Source organism: Pseudophryne corroboree, chromosome 2 (genome assembly GCF_028390025.1).
Source record: "Pseudophryne corroboree isolate aPseCor3 chromosome 2, aPseCor3.hap2, whole genome shotgun sequence".
NCBI lineage: Eukaryota > Metazoa > Chordata > Amphibia > Anura > Myobatrachidae > Pseudophryne > Pseudophryne corroboree.
The window spans coordinates 375,916,767-375,929,052 of NC_086445.1; the positions used below are offsets into that span (position 1 = coordinate 375,916,767).

General features: G+C 46.1%; 1 protein-coding gene across 1 annotated transcript in view; it reads right to left on the reverse strand.

The window, feature by feature from the left end:
- Nucleotides 1-12,286, reverse strand: part of LOC135020888 (uncharacterized) — a 106,854-nt gene that overhangs the window by 76,764 nt on the left and 17,804 nt on the right. The window contains exon 2 of the mRNA XM_063953213.1: nt 11,128-11,195. Within this exon, the coding sequence (XP_063809283.1) occupies nt 11,128-11,195 (68 nt within the window). The remainder of the gene's footprint in view (nt 1-11,127; nt 11,196-12,286) is intronic.

The window sequence follows — 12,286 nt, forward strand, 5'->3', positions numbered from 1 at the left end:
CCCTGCTGAGCGGCTTGCACCAGGCCTGACAGCGTGTATATATAGATAGATATAGATAGATATAGAGTGAGGGAGATAGAAGAAAGAATGGAAATGTAATACCACCAGAAAAAAAGTACAACCTGCATCACATGCTGTAGTAAAGGCTAGGGCATGGGTCTTCAACCTGCGGCCCTCCAGCTGCTGTGAAACTACACATCTCAGCATGCCCTGCCACAGTTTTGCTATTAAGGTATGCTAAAACTGAGGCAGGGCATGCTGGGATGTGTAGTTCCACAGCAGCTGGAGGGCCGCAGGTTGAAGACCCATGGGCTAGGGTGTGGATCATAGGGTCATCAGTCATTAGGTCGACCACTATTAGTCGACAGCGACTAGGTCGACACCTGAAATAGGTTGACGCGGTCATTAGGTCGACATGGAAAAAGGTCGACATGAGTTTTTTTTTTTTATTGCTGTTGTTTTCTTCGTAAAGTGACCGGGAACCCCAGTTAGTGCACCATGTCCCCTCGCATGGCTGACAAGGTGCCTCGCTCCGCTACCGCAGCGCTCGGCACGGGTTACTATTCCCAATCGTAGTCCACGTGGATCGTAACATATGAAAAAGTTTAAAAAATAATAACCCCCCCAAAAAAATGCATGTCGACCTTTATCCATGTCGACCTAGTGACCATGTCGACCTAATGACTGTCGACCTAAGCATGGCTGACGTAGAGACCGGATACCAAAGGCTATGAATTATATATTCACCTAAAGTGTCAACTCTTTGATGCACTTCTGGAACAATTTCAAGACCACCAACAATTACACAAGCCGCTCTCAAAGCAAAAAGTACCGACATTTACTTGTCGGCTTGAGATCGGCTGCACTAATTATTGGCAGTCTTGAAAATGGTCCGGAAGGGGACTGAAACATTGATGCCGACATTGTGAACATGTCAATATTCTGCAGAAGTTGACATAGTCCATGCTGACATTTCAAAAATGTTGACATCATAGCTTCTGACATTGGAATTGTTGACATGCTGACTGCATCCCATAAATAAATACAATACCACACTTTAGTGCACAATTCATTATACACAACACAGCTCTAGTGATGCGTCGCAACCAAAATGTTGCCTTTAAAATTAAAACGTGCCATACTCTAATCAGCAAATTTGATTCTGCGCCTCTGCTTATCTGCTACAGCACGCAGACACTAGGGGATACATTTACTAAAGGTTCTAAAAATGAAAAGTGGTGATGTTGCCCATAGCAACCAATTAGATTCTGACTATCATTTTTCTTGGATGCATTAGAGAAATGAATTTGAATGGTTACTATGGGCAACATCACCAATTTTCATTTTTAGAACCTTTAGTAAATGAACCACTAGTACCCAGAATGGCTTTGACTCAGGCAAAGAACAATGTGTGGCGGGCCCTGCATGAGTCACAAACCCGCTGTTGCTGGTCACACCCCCTGCGGTGGTACACAATAGGCCCTTCATAAATTTCAGCTCCAGGCCCATGTGGTCCTTAATCTGGCACTGCTTTCCGCCCACATATCAGTGCCCCTTGCACATCACATGCACACTGTAGTAGTACCCTTTACACATTACATCCACACAGTATTAGTGCCCCTTGCACACAATTTGCCCACAATGACAAATTCATCCATGATTAGCTGGCCATAATGGTCTGTTGGCGGGTGGGTCCACCAATCGACATCATGGCGCTGTGTGATATCTGCCACATGCACAGTGCTCATAGAAACATAGAATTTGATGGCAGATAAGAACTATATGGCCCATCCAGTCTGCCCTTTAGGGTTATGTCTAACAGCTACATCTTGAATAGGACGCTCTAGTGGTAGAATAGCCAACACTGGCCTTATTAGCTAGCAAGTATAGAGCTGGTCCAGCTTTCATTAACACAGAGAAGATGCCATGAACTGGTAGCATTAGAAAGACTTCCACCTATACCAGGTCTCTCCATACTGCTAGCACTAATACAGCCATGTAAACTTGATCTAGTATTTCTATTTAACAATCAAACCAAAATGTCTTTATTATATTTTAAATGGGAATAATATGGTGTGAGAAGAAAGATAAACTTTGTAAAAAGATTGGTGTGTCCAGTCCACACAGCTAAGATAGCACCCACTGCATAAACATTTCAAAGGGCTCTATGCGCTTTACAAGGCCTGCATACATAAAGACGTATAATGTACACGTGTACTTCTGTACATGTCATAGCTTCCTGTGGCATCAGCGTGATGTCTTCAAGATACGGTATCTTTCAGTGGTTGGGGGTCCAATCTGCACCCAGCGACTTGTTTTATCACTGCTTTCATGTGGGAATATTTATTGTTTCATATACATCGGGCCACCACAAGCTGGACAGCTCGCTTGCTACCCCATTGAGCCACAGCAATTGGAAATCCCAGAACACATGAGTATACTGGTGCGCACGTGCTTCTCCCCGGTCAGCATGTCTGGGCCCCAGTCCTAGCTGCATTATTGGTCCCAGCAGGTAGCTCCAAGGTCCGATGCACTGGGATTGATATCTATACGCTGTCTAGTGAGACCTATTATGTGTATCTGTGGCAGTGAATTTATCTACACTATCTACTTACACTACACTGTGATTATCTCTGCAGTTGGAGTTTCACCTCACTGATTATACAACATCTGCTTTGGTCACTATTTTGATATATTATTCTAAAGGACAACAGAGTGTACCCTATGTATTTTAGCTATTTATCTGTGAAAAGGTATACCTTTTATTATAACGGCAAAGATTTGGCATACGGTACCATCTTATATTAGTGGATATTTTATGGTTTGATATATTTATTAGTAGCTTTTGTTTGCTGTTATATTCTTGTAGTGCTCTACATGAACACAGAGTACCCTACTAATATTTGGATTTATTTGTCCCCATTTCTGCAAGATTATATGTATGTATGTATGTTTATTTATTTTTCTATTATTAAATATTTTATTTACTTTTATTTTTCATAGTGTACAATTAAGTTACAACTGGATCTTCCCTTTTACTATGGACAAATAGCTGGTGCATGGACAGGGAAACTATATGTAATGGGCGGATCCCAGACAGTGGCACTATGTGAAATGAGCGGTTTCTGGACAGGGCCCGGTGGCACAGAGAGAGGAGGGAGGGGCACTAATTACCTGGGCCCAGGTCTGATGGAGGGGCCCAGGTCTCACCTGCTGCTGTGTGCTGGGCTGCAGTGTGGCCAAGGAGGTGCTTAAAATACAATGTTTTCGGGCGTGGCTTGGACAGGCATGGAGTAGCAGCGGGAAGATTTAGCTCTCCATAAAAATCCTGTCTAATAATCCGTTTATCCCCTAACCCGTGGCTCCTGTGACTTGCCAGCTGGCACAAGAAGTTATACTGCCCCTCTACATACCCGCACTGGTCCGGTGTGCAGCGCGGCTCCCTGCATCTAACACCTCCGGCGGGCCGCCCCGGCTCCCTGCTTCTCTGTGAGACGGCGCGTGACGGCGCTTGTAGCGGCGGACTTGCCCTGATCCTCCGGCCGGGGGACCGAGACAGGAGAGGCTCTGACTGGCGGGCATATCGCGGCAGCACTTGCCTGGAATCCCGCGGAGGTGCTGCGGACGGGTGAGTGCGGGCAGGAAAGCCCGCGAAAACCGCCATCTTGCAGGCTCACATTCTTCTCCCTGCACCTGATATCCTCTCCGTCCTGAGGTGCCGTACGGCGGAGTGAGCTGCGGCTGGGGCTGCCCCTCTCTCTCCCTCCTGGGCTTAATAGTTATATACAGAGAGATTCCCTGTGTATGGTTCCTCCCCACATATACTAAGAAATACATATAGCTGCAGAGAGGGGAGAGGTGAAAAAAGGAGAAAGGGAGAATACTCTCTGTGAACGCTTCCTGCATCTCTGCAATAGCCACACTTGTGCCCATAAATCAGCTTCCATGCAGGAATACTCCTTGTACACAGAATACTCTGCAGTGTGCCCATAAGCATACTCTGCCCTGCTATATTATTGTTTATCATATCTGCCTGACCCAGGCGGCCCCCGGTGCTGACCCCATACTGATTGGAGACTTTTTTGCTGTAATATCCTGACTCCGCGCCCAGTGCTGCAATGGTGAAAGGAGGTCATAACGCGGCTAACGCCGCTGCGAAACTAGAGAAATATGCTAGGTCGCAGCCCTCTCATTCGACAAAGCAGGGTGACACTGACCCATCCTCGCCTGCGACAGAGGTTGCTGCCTCTGATCCCGCTGAGCAAGTACACTCTACCCAGCAAATACTACAGGCCATCTCTGCGTCTGAACAGAGGGTCACAGACAGAATTGGGCAGGTGCAGGCGGACGTCTCTCCGCTTAGACAAGATCTACAGAAAATCCGGGAAAGAGTGGGTGAAACTGAACATCGGATATCGACTCTGGAAGATAATACGTCACCCCTACAGACGAAAGTGGCCGACCTGTCTACCCAGATGGTATCTATGCAGGCTAAAATTTCCGATATAGAGGGGAGACTGCGGCGCAACAACATTCGTTTTGTTGGGCTCCCTGAAAGAGCGGAAGGCACCTCCCCGGAATTATTTCTGGAAACTTGGCTTATTGGTGTATTGGGCAGGGAAGCATTTACCTCTCAATTTGCAGTGGAAAGAGCACACAGACTCCCGCCTAAGATGCCGCCACCCGGGGCTCCGTCTAGAACATTTATTGCCCGTTTCCTACATTTTAAGGACCGTGACGCTATACTCCGTCTGGCCCGGACGCAGGGCCCTCTCCAACTGGATGGACATAATATATCCGTTTTCCCTGATTTTGCTCTGGAGGTGCAAAAGAGTAGATCACAGTTTCTGCATATCAAACGTCAGCTCCGTGATCGTAATATACAGTACTCTATGCTGTTTCCGGCCAGGCTGCGAGTGGTGTCCGCTAACACCACTCACTTTTTCTCAACTCCTCAAGATGCTGCTGCATGGCTGGAACGACAGCCTCACCCTCCTTGATGACGTGTTACTGCACAATTGTTGATTTATTGCTCTCTTAATACTAAGCCTAATTGTCTCATTTTTCTTATTATGATAGTCACACTGTGGTTCATATGCAATGTTTTGATGGGGCAATGTAGGGCAGCCTAATATTGATGTTGGTTCTCGTGTTTTCCCCCTATTTTATGTTGGGGTACGCTGCTAGATATGTTTTTTCAGGGTTAGGGCACTACTTCTATCGGTATTCTGTGGAGAGCCTATGCCGAAGATAGTGTAGGGGCTTTTCTTTGGGTTCTTGGTTAGGCCCCTATCCCTTAGTTTAGTTAATTTGGTGGGAGTTATGGGATCCAGGTATACCTTAAGTTTCCAAGGTGATACAGGGTGGGTGTGGGGGGGGTTAGTTTGTTTTTTTTCATGCCATCAATTTTTGCTTATGTGTGCGCTCTGTTATGCTGCGATGTTTGCGAACGATATTGCTTTGATTTCCTATGTTTCCAGGGACATGGGGGGACTGGGTGTCCCTATTCACAACCTGCACTGCTCTGCGACCCGGGCTCTGATATTTGTCTCTCTTTTATATCCTGCCACCCTTTTCTCACCTACTTTCTATGTCTGCTGATTCTAAGGGGCTTCGTCTGCTCAGCTGGAACGTCAGGGGTTTGAACGAAAAGATTAAGAGAGCGTTGATCTTGACTCAGGTTAAAAAATACCAGGCAGACATAATTTGTCTTTCTGAAACCCATTTGTTTGGAAGTAGGGTGTTGGCACTTAAGAAACCCTGGATTAGTCATGTCTACCACTCCACTTTTTCAGGTAGCGCTAGGGGTGTCTCTGTACTAATTAGAAAATCTATACAATTTCACCTAGACGTCTGTGAAACAGATCAATATGGCAGATACGTCTTCTTGCGCGCACATATTAATCGTAGACTATTCCACGTTTTGGCTGTCTATGTTCCCCCGCCATATAACAATGAGGTTCTGCGTCATGCTGCCCGATTTCTAGCCCAATCCCCTGCTACCCCAGTGATATGCTTGGGGGATTTTAACAATCTGATGGATCATGCCCTGGACAGATGGAGAGAGTCGGTTGCTTCTCCCTCCCCTTCTGTATCCCCTACTCCATTTGCACGACTGGTGGGGGAACTGGGGTTGGTGGATGTATGGAGGAGTCGCAATCCCACGGCTACTCAGTTCTCCTGCCACTCCGCTACCTACCATGCCTTCTCTCGCATTGATTTGATCTTGATCTCTCCTGACTTGTCCCCTGATGTGTTGGCGGTGGACTATCTTCCTAGGGGTATATCGGATCACTCTCCTGTATCACTTACAGTTAGTGTTGGTTGGGAGCGCGGTGCAAAAATGTGGAAACTTAATCCCTTCTGGTTAACCTTAATAGGGGAGGGTGCGGATTTGGTGGATGCCTGGGAGGGGTTCCAGGTTTGTAATCTGTCTTGCACCGAACTGGCGGTCAAACATGACGCTTTCAAAGCGTTCCAGCGGGGCTCCTTTATAAAACGAATATCTGAGGTTAAATTATCTAGTAAAAAGGAGGAAATAAGACTGGAGGCCCTATGCCAGCAATTGGAATCCCAATATATAGCTACCCATTTACGTTCTGATGAACTGTTGTGGCGAGACGCACAAGGAGAGTGGTCCGATTGCTTATTTGAGAAGTCCAGGCGTAGACTCCTTTTTGCGGGACATGCACACTATTTTCAGGCGGAGATGAATGGCAGTTATTTAGCTTTTCTGGCTCGGTCAGAATCTACTAGAACAATGATTCAATGTGTGAGGAACTCTGACAGCCAGATGTGTTACTCTGGCTCGGCGGTGTCTGAGACATTTCGTAGTTACTATTCCTCGCTATATACATCCCGAGCCACTTACTCCAATGATCAATTGAGGGACTATTTGGCTCGGTTGGATTTGCCCTGTCTGTCCCGGGAAGACTCTGGGGCTCTAGATGCACCAATTACTCTGGAGGAGGTGAACGCTGCGATCCTGTCCCTCCCAGCGTCTAAGGCACCGGGTTGTGATGGACTTCCGGGTGAAGTCTATAAGAAATTTAGTAGCTTTTTTGCCCCTTATCTTTTACAATTGTTCGACCTATTGCTGGAGGGCGGGACTCTCCCTCGCTCTATGGCCGAGGCAAATATAATTGTCTTGCTGAAACCGGGGAAAGACCCCCTACGCCCCGAATCTTACAGACCTATTTCCCTCCTCAATACGGATGTCAAGATACTAGCAAAGATCTTGGCATCTAGATTGAACTTAGTTATTACAACAATCATTCACCCGGACCAGACGGGATTTATGCCAGGTAAATCAACTGCCCAAAATTTACGTAGACTGTTTTGTCATCTGCAGAGGCGTGATCTGGGGGAGTTGGATGCGGTGGTGGTGTCTCTAGATGCAGCCAAAGCATTCGACTCAGTGGAGTGGACATATTTATGGGGGGTACTGGAGAAGTTTGCTTTTGGCCCTCGTTTTATTAAATTTCTCCAGTTATTGTATTTTTTGCCTGTGGCCCGTGTGACGGCCAATGGTTTCACGTCGGAGATGTTTGCGTTGGGGAGGGGCACTCGACAGGGTTGCCCCCTATCCCCTGCGCTGTTCGCTGTTGCCGTGGAACCGTTGGCCGCCTTGCTGCGATCTAAAGACGAGATTAGGGGTATTAAGGTTGGGGATCATGTGGATGTTGTGGCCCTGTATGCAGACGATATGCTCCTTTTCTTGCAGGACTCTGAGGACTCCTTGCAGGCTTTGCTGCGGGTAGTGGAGGAATTTGGAGTATTTTCTGGTTTACTGATCAACTGGGATAAATCGCATATTTTTCCCTTGTCTGGTTTTCTCCCTGAAAATACCCGGGGGGCGTACCCCTTGCAGTGGACGCTGCGGTTTAAATACTTGGGTATCTGGATCACCCCTATGGCACGTAGTTATGTGGCCCAAAATATCGACCCCATTACGATGTCATTTAAAGAAAGGGCTCATAGCTGGAAAAAGCTACCACTGTCTATCCTGGGTCGGGTTAATTTATTCAAAATGATAATGCAGCCAAAGTTCCTATATGCCCTACATAACTCTCCGGTCTACCTCCCGAAAAAAGTCTTCACTGTAATTGAGGGCGTTATGTCCTCATTTATATGGGGTAATAAACCAGCAAGAGTCTCTATTAAAACGCTGAGTAGATCACAACTCTCGGGGGGTGCGAGTCTTCCCAATCTGAGACTATATTACGTAGCAGCACAAATGTCCCAGCTTGGTGAATGGACTGGAGATTCCTTGGATCCAACAATGGGGGGTCTTCTGGCTGAGCGGGCGAGGTGCTCTCCTGCTTTCTCCTTTTCTCCTCTTCAACTCCTTCTTTCTGGCCGTGCGGCTTCTGGTTTGCCTCCCTTGTTACGCCAAGCCTTGCTAATCTGGCGCTATGCACATACTCTATATGATTGGGAGGGGCAAGACGCCAATACTCCGCTATGGTTTAATAGTACGTATTCAGAGCTGTACAAGATATCTCCAGATAATATTTGGATAACTAAGGGTGTAATATCTCTAAAACAACTCTACCAAGATGGAGTGCTCAAGTCTTTTCAGCAATTGAAACTCGAATTTGATATACCTAACACAGCCTTGTTTCGGTACTTTCAACTTAGACACGCTGTGCAGACCCAGTTTCCTCATGGCCCACCTCCAATTGCAGATTCACCCGTTAAGTCGTTGCTCACCTCTCTTAGTCGAAGGGGAAAAATATCTGTCATATATACTGCTTTGAATAACAAATATGGTCATGATCATTTGAATACACTTCGCATCAAATGGGAGACTGATTTGGGACCTCTATCCCAGGAGCAGTGGATCCAGATCCTGGGCTCCATTAAATATACTACGCCATGTATACGATATAAACAAGTCTTTTTCTACATTCTGCACAGGGTGTATCGAACTCCTGTCACTATGCAGAGGGCTGGTCTTAGAGATAACGCTTGCTGCCCCAGATGCCGGGAGACCGATGCCGGATTCTGGCATTTGTTATGGGACTGCCCTGCAATTTCCCTTTTCTGGTGTAAGGTATGGGGCGATATAACCATGACTGCCCCATCCCTCCCCGTATTGGACCCCGGCCTATGCCTGTTTGGATTAGATCTTGAGGAAACACACTCTGTGGTATTGTACAAGTATGTCCTGTGTCTTACTACGCTGGCGAGGGTTGTCATTGCCAGGGTTTGGTTCTCAGCTGACATGCCTAGGGTGGAGCAGTGGAGGGCGTTAGTAAATTCAGTAATACGACACGAGAGATATATGTATAGGATAAGGGGTTCCTCCTCTCAATTTACAGAGAAGTGGGACCGCTGGTGCAGCACAAGGCTGGCCAGACCGACACTGGACACCTAGTCCTTCTTTACATAGATATCGTTTGATAAGAAACCTTAAGTGAATATAATTGACGCACACTACATGTTGAACTTTAACATATATAATTTTTATTGATGGCAATTGTTACAGTCAATAGAATGCTGATGTTTGTTTTGAGTTATGTATAAATGTCAAAAAACCAAATAAAAAAGTACTTGATTTAAAAAAAAAAAATACAATGTTTTCTTTATAATTTTCTAAGGGCGCATGGCCACACCTCCTGTGATTAGGCCACTCCCCCCCCCCCCCCCCCCCCCCAAAAAAAAAAAGTGCCTGGGTCCAGCCAGGCCCTCTAGTGCCCTGACAGAGGCCACCCCCATCCACTGACACCAGTGGCAGGGATCACAGCCAGCAAGGGTCAGGGGCCCTCACTTTTCTGTGTGCACCCGCCGGTCAGATAGGAACTTTCTCATCTGCTCCAGGATGCTCTTCTCCTCCACAGCAGCCTCCAGGGAAGCAGGGGCATCTCCGCCATCTTCCAGCAGCAGCAGCACCACCAGTGACAGTACTTCTGCGGCACCGAGGGGTCTGCAGCGTTCTGCACTGCAACGTCATCTCGCCCGTCCGACATCACCACCAAGTGGAGGCTGAGGGACACTGAGCAGCGGAAGCAGAGGGACACTGAGTAGGGAGCAGCAGAGGCAGAGGGACACTGAGCGGGAAGCAACGGGGTCTGAGGGACACTGAGCGGGGTAACTGAGCAGAGACAGTACTGAAGTTTCTGACTGACCGAGGGAGAGAGCTCCTCTAGGAACTGATCATTTGGGGGCAGGATTTTGTGCGGCCCATCCACGGGTGGCGGGTCCCTTGGGTCCTAGGCAGGTGCTTAGGTTGCCTTGCTGGAAATCCAGCCCTGCTGTAAACTAACATTATTAGATATTTATAAAATAGTAAATTAACATTTAGTACTGTTGGAGATGAAATCATAGCATTGAATAAACCAGCATATGCACAATGTGTAATAACGCATTATTGTCTAAGGTACGGTTGCAACGTTTGTGTTATGCATACTAGGTTTGTCCAACTCATTAACAAAGATTTCAAATTATTAGGAATGTTGGACTATTAATTAAGGAACATTTGCGCCTCATAGAAGAAGGAAAATTAATTACTCACCTTCCAAAGTGGTGTCTTGTCCTCCAGCATCGGAATCCGGACTCCTGCAGCAGCAGCGAATTTGTGAGGTGTGTGTGATTGAAATGTGAGTGTGTGTGTGTAATACCCATGTGTGTGTGTTACCCCCTCCTGGAGGCAGCAGCTGGGAGAACTACATCTTCCAGCAGCACCCACTCCTCCCAGTAGTCCCATCCCCAGTGTAAAGATGATGGAGAGACCATCGGACAAGCATCATTATTATTTATTTTTTACTTTCGCAGCAGAGACTGGAAATGGTCACTGCTGACATCAGAGGCCCTCCTTAAAAACGCCTGGGCACGCCTGCATTTTTTCAGACACACCCAGAAAACAGCAGGTTTCCTCCAAGAAACCCTGGTTTCCTGTCAAACAACAGCTGCATTGCAATCAGGATGTGTACACAATTTCTGTCGCTATTTTTACTCACACATGCGCAATGCGAACGCTATGCTATGATATTCGTCTAGATTGAAATTCGCAAATTTTGCAATCCTTACTGAATGAGGTCCAAAGTACTTAAATACAAGTCAACTCCAGTCTACCTATATATAATTGAAGGAGAAATGTACAAGTACACAGGTATATATACTTACTTGGTGTGTACATTTTTAATTGCTTGAGGGTTAGTATGAAGAAGTCTCGCACTCCATAGCGGGTCTCCCTAAAACAGACAAAAATTTGTGAAAATAAAACAAAAAAGTACTTTACTTCTGAGTAACCAAGAATCATGTTTATATGAATAGCTTAGTGGTCAGTTATTTCTGCCTAATGCTGGGTTTCTTCTTTTCAGTTAATTAATAATTCCCTTTTATACCAGTGATTATAGCCACTCAGTAATTGGTTAACGCCATCCATACAATAGAAAACCATATTTTTATAAAGTTAATGTAGCCCGCAGATACAGTATAGGCCTGTCCACCAACCACCCTAGAATAATGAATTGTAATCTCAGTAATTGGGGCATATGTAACAGGGTCTGAGTTTGCCGGAGGTGCGGGATGCCGGGCAATCGCAGAAGTTTTTTGTAAAGCGGCAATAATTTACAAGGCAAAACCATGTTTTGTAAATGATTTCCGCTTTACAAAAATGTCCAAGATCACCCGGCATCCCACACCTCTGGCAAACTCGGACCCTATTACATATGCACTCTAGACTGCTATATAGAGATCTGAATTGGACATTGGGTACTGTGATTCTCACTGATGTGCCAGTGTAATTTAGAGTTTGAACTTTGTTACATCAATTGAAGTTTGGACTGGTGATATCAGGTGAAACAACAAGTTCAAATGCTGAATCACAATCTCACAACAGATTTAAGATGTGGTCTAACTAATGACTTACTGTACAACGGAAATATTATGTTTGCATCACATGCATTTATCCCCCTTTTCATGCAGCCAAGAGTTTAATTTGCCTTTGCAACTTCTCAGCAACTAGATGCAGTGTTGCAAGCATTATAGAAATTATGTAACATAAGAGGTACCATTTTTTTAAAGTTGTTTTATAGATTCTGAAGTAGTATGAACAAAGATCCAAACAGTGAGGGTCATTCAGACCCCGCTGCTAATGCGGCTCGCAGCGTAGATTGACGATATCGGCACTTTGCGCATGCACAGCGGCCACACACATTGCGGTCGCAACACAGATGGAGGCGACCGCAATGTGAATGACAGCGTTGGGAGGGCGGGACGAACGGGGCTGGACTAAAAAAAAAGCCAGATCTGCATTCATCTCTGAATAATCCCCAGTGTA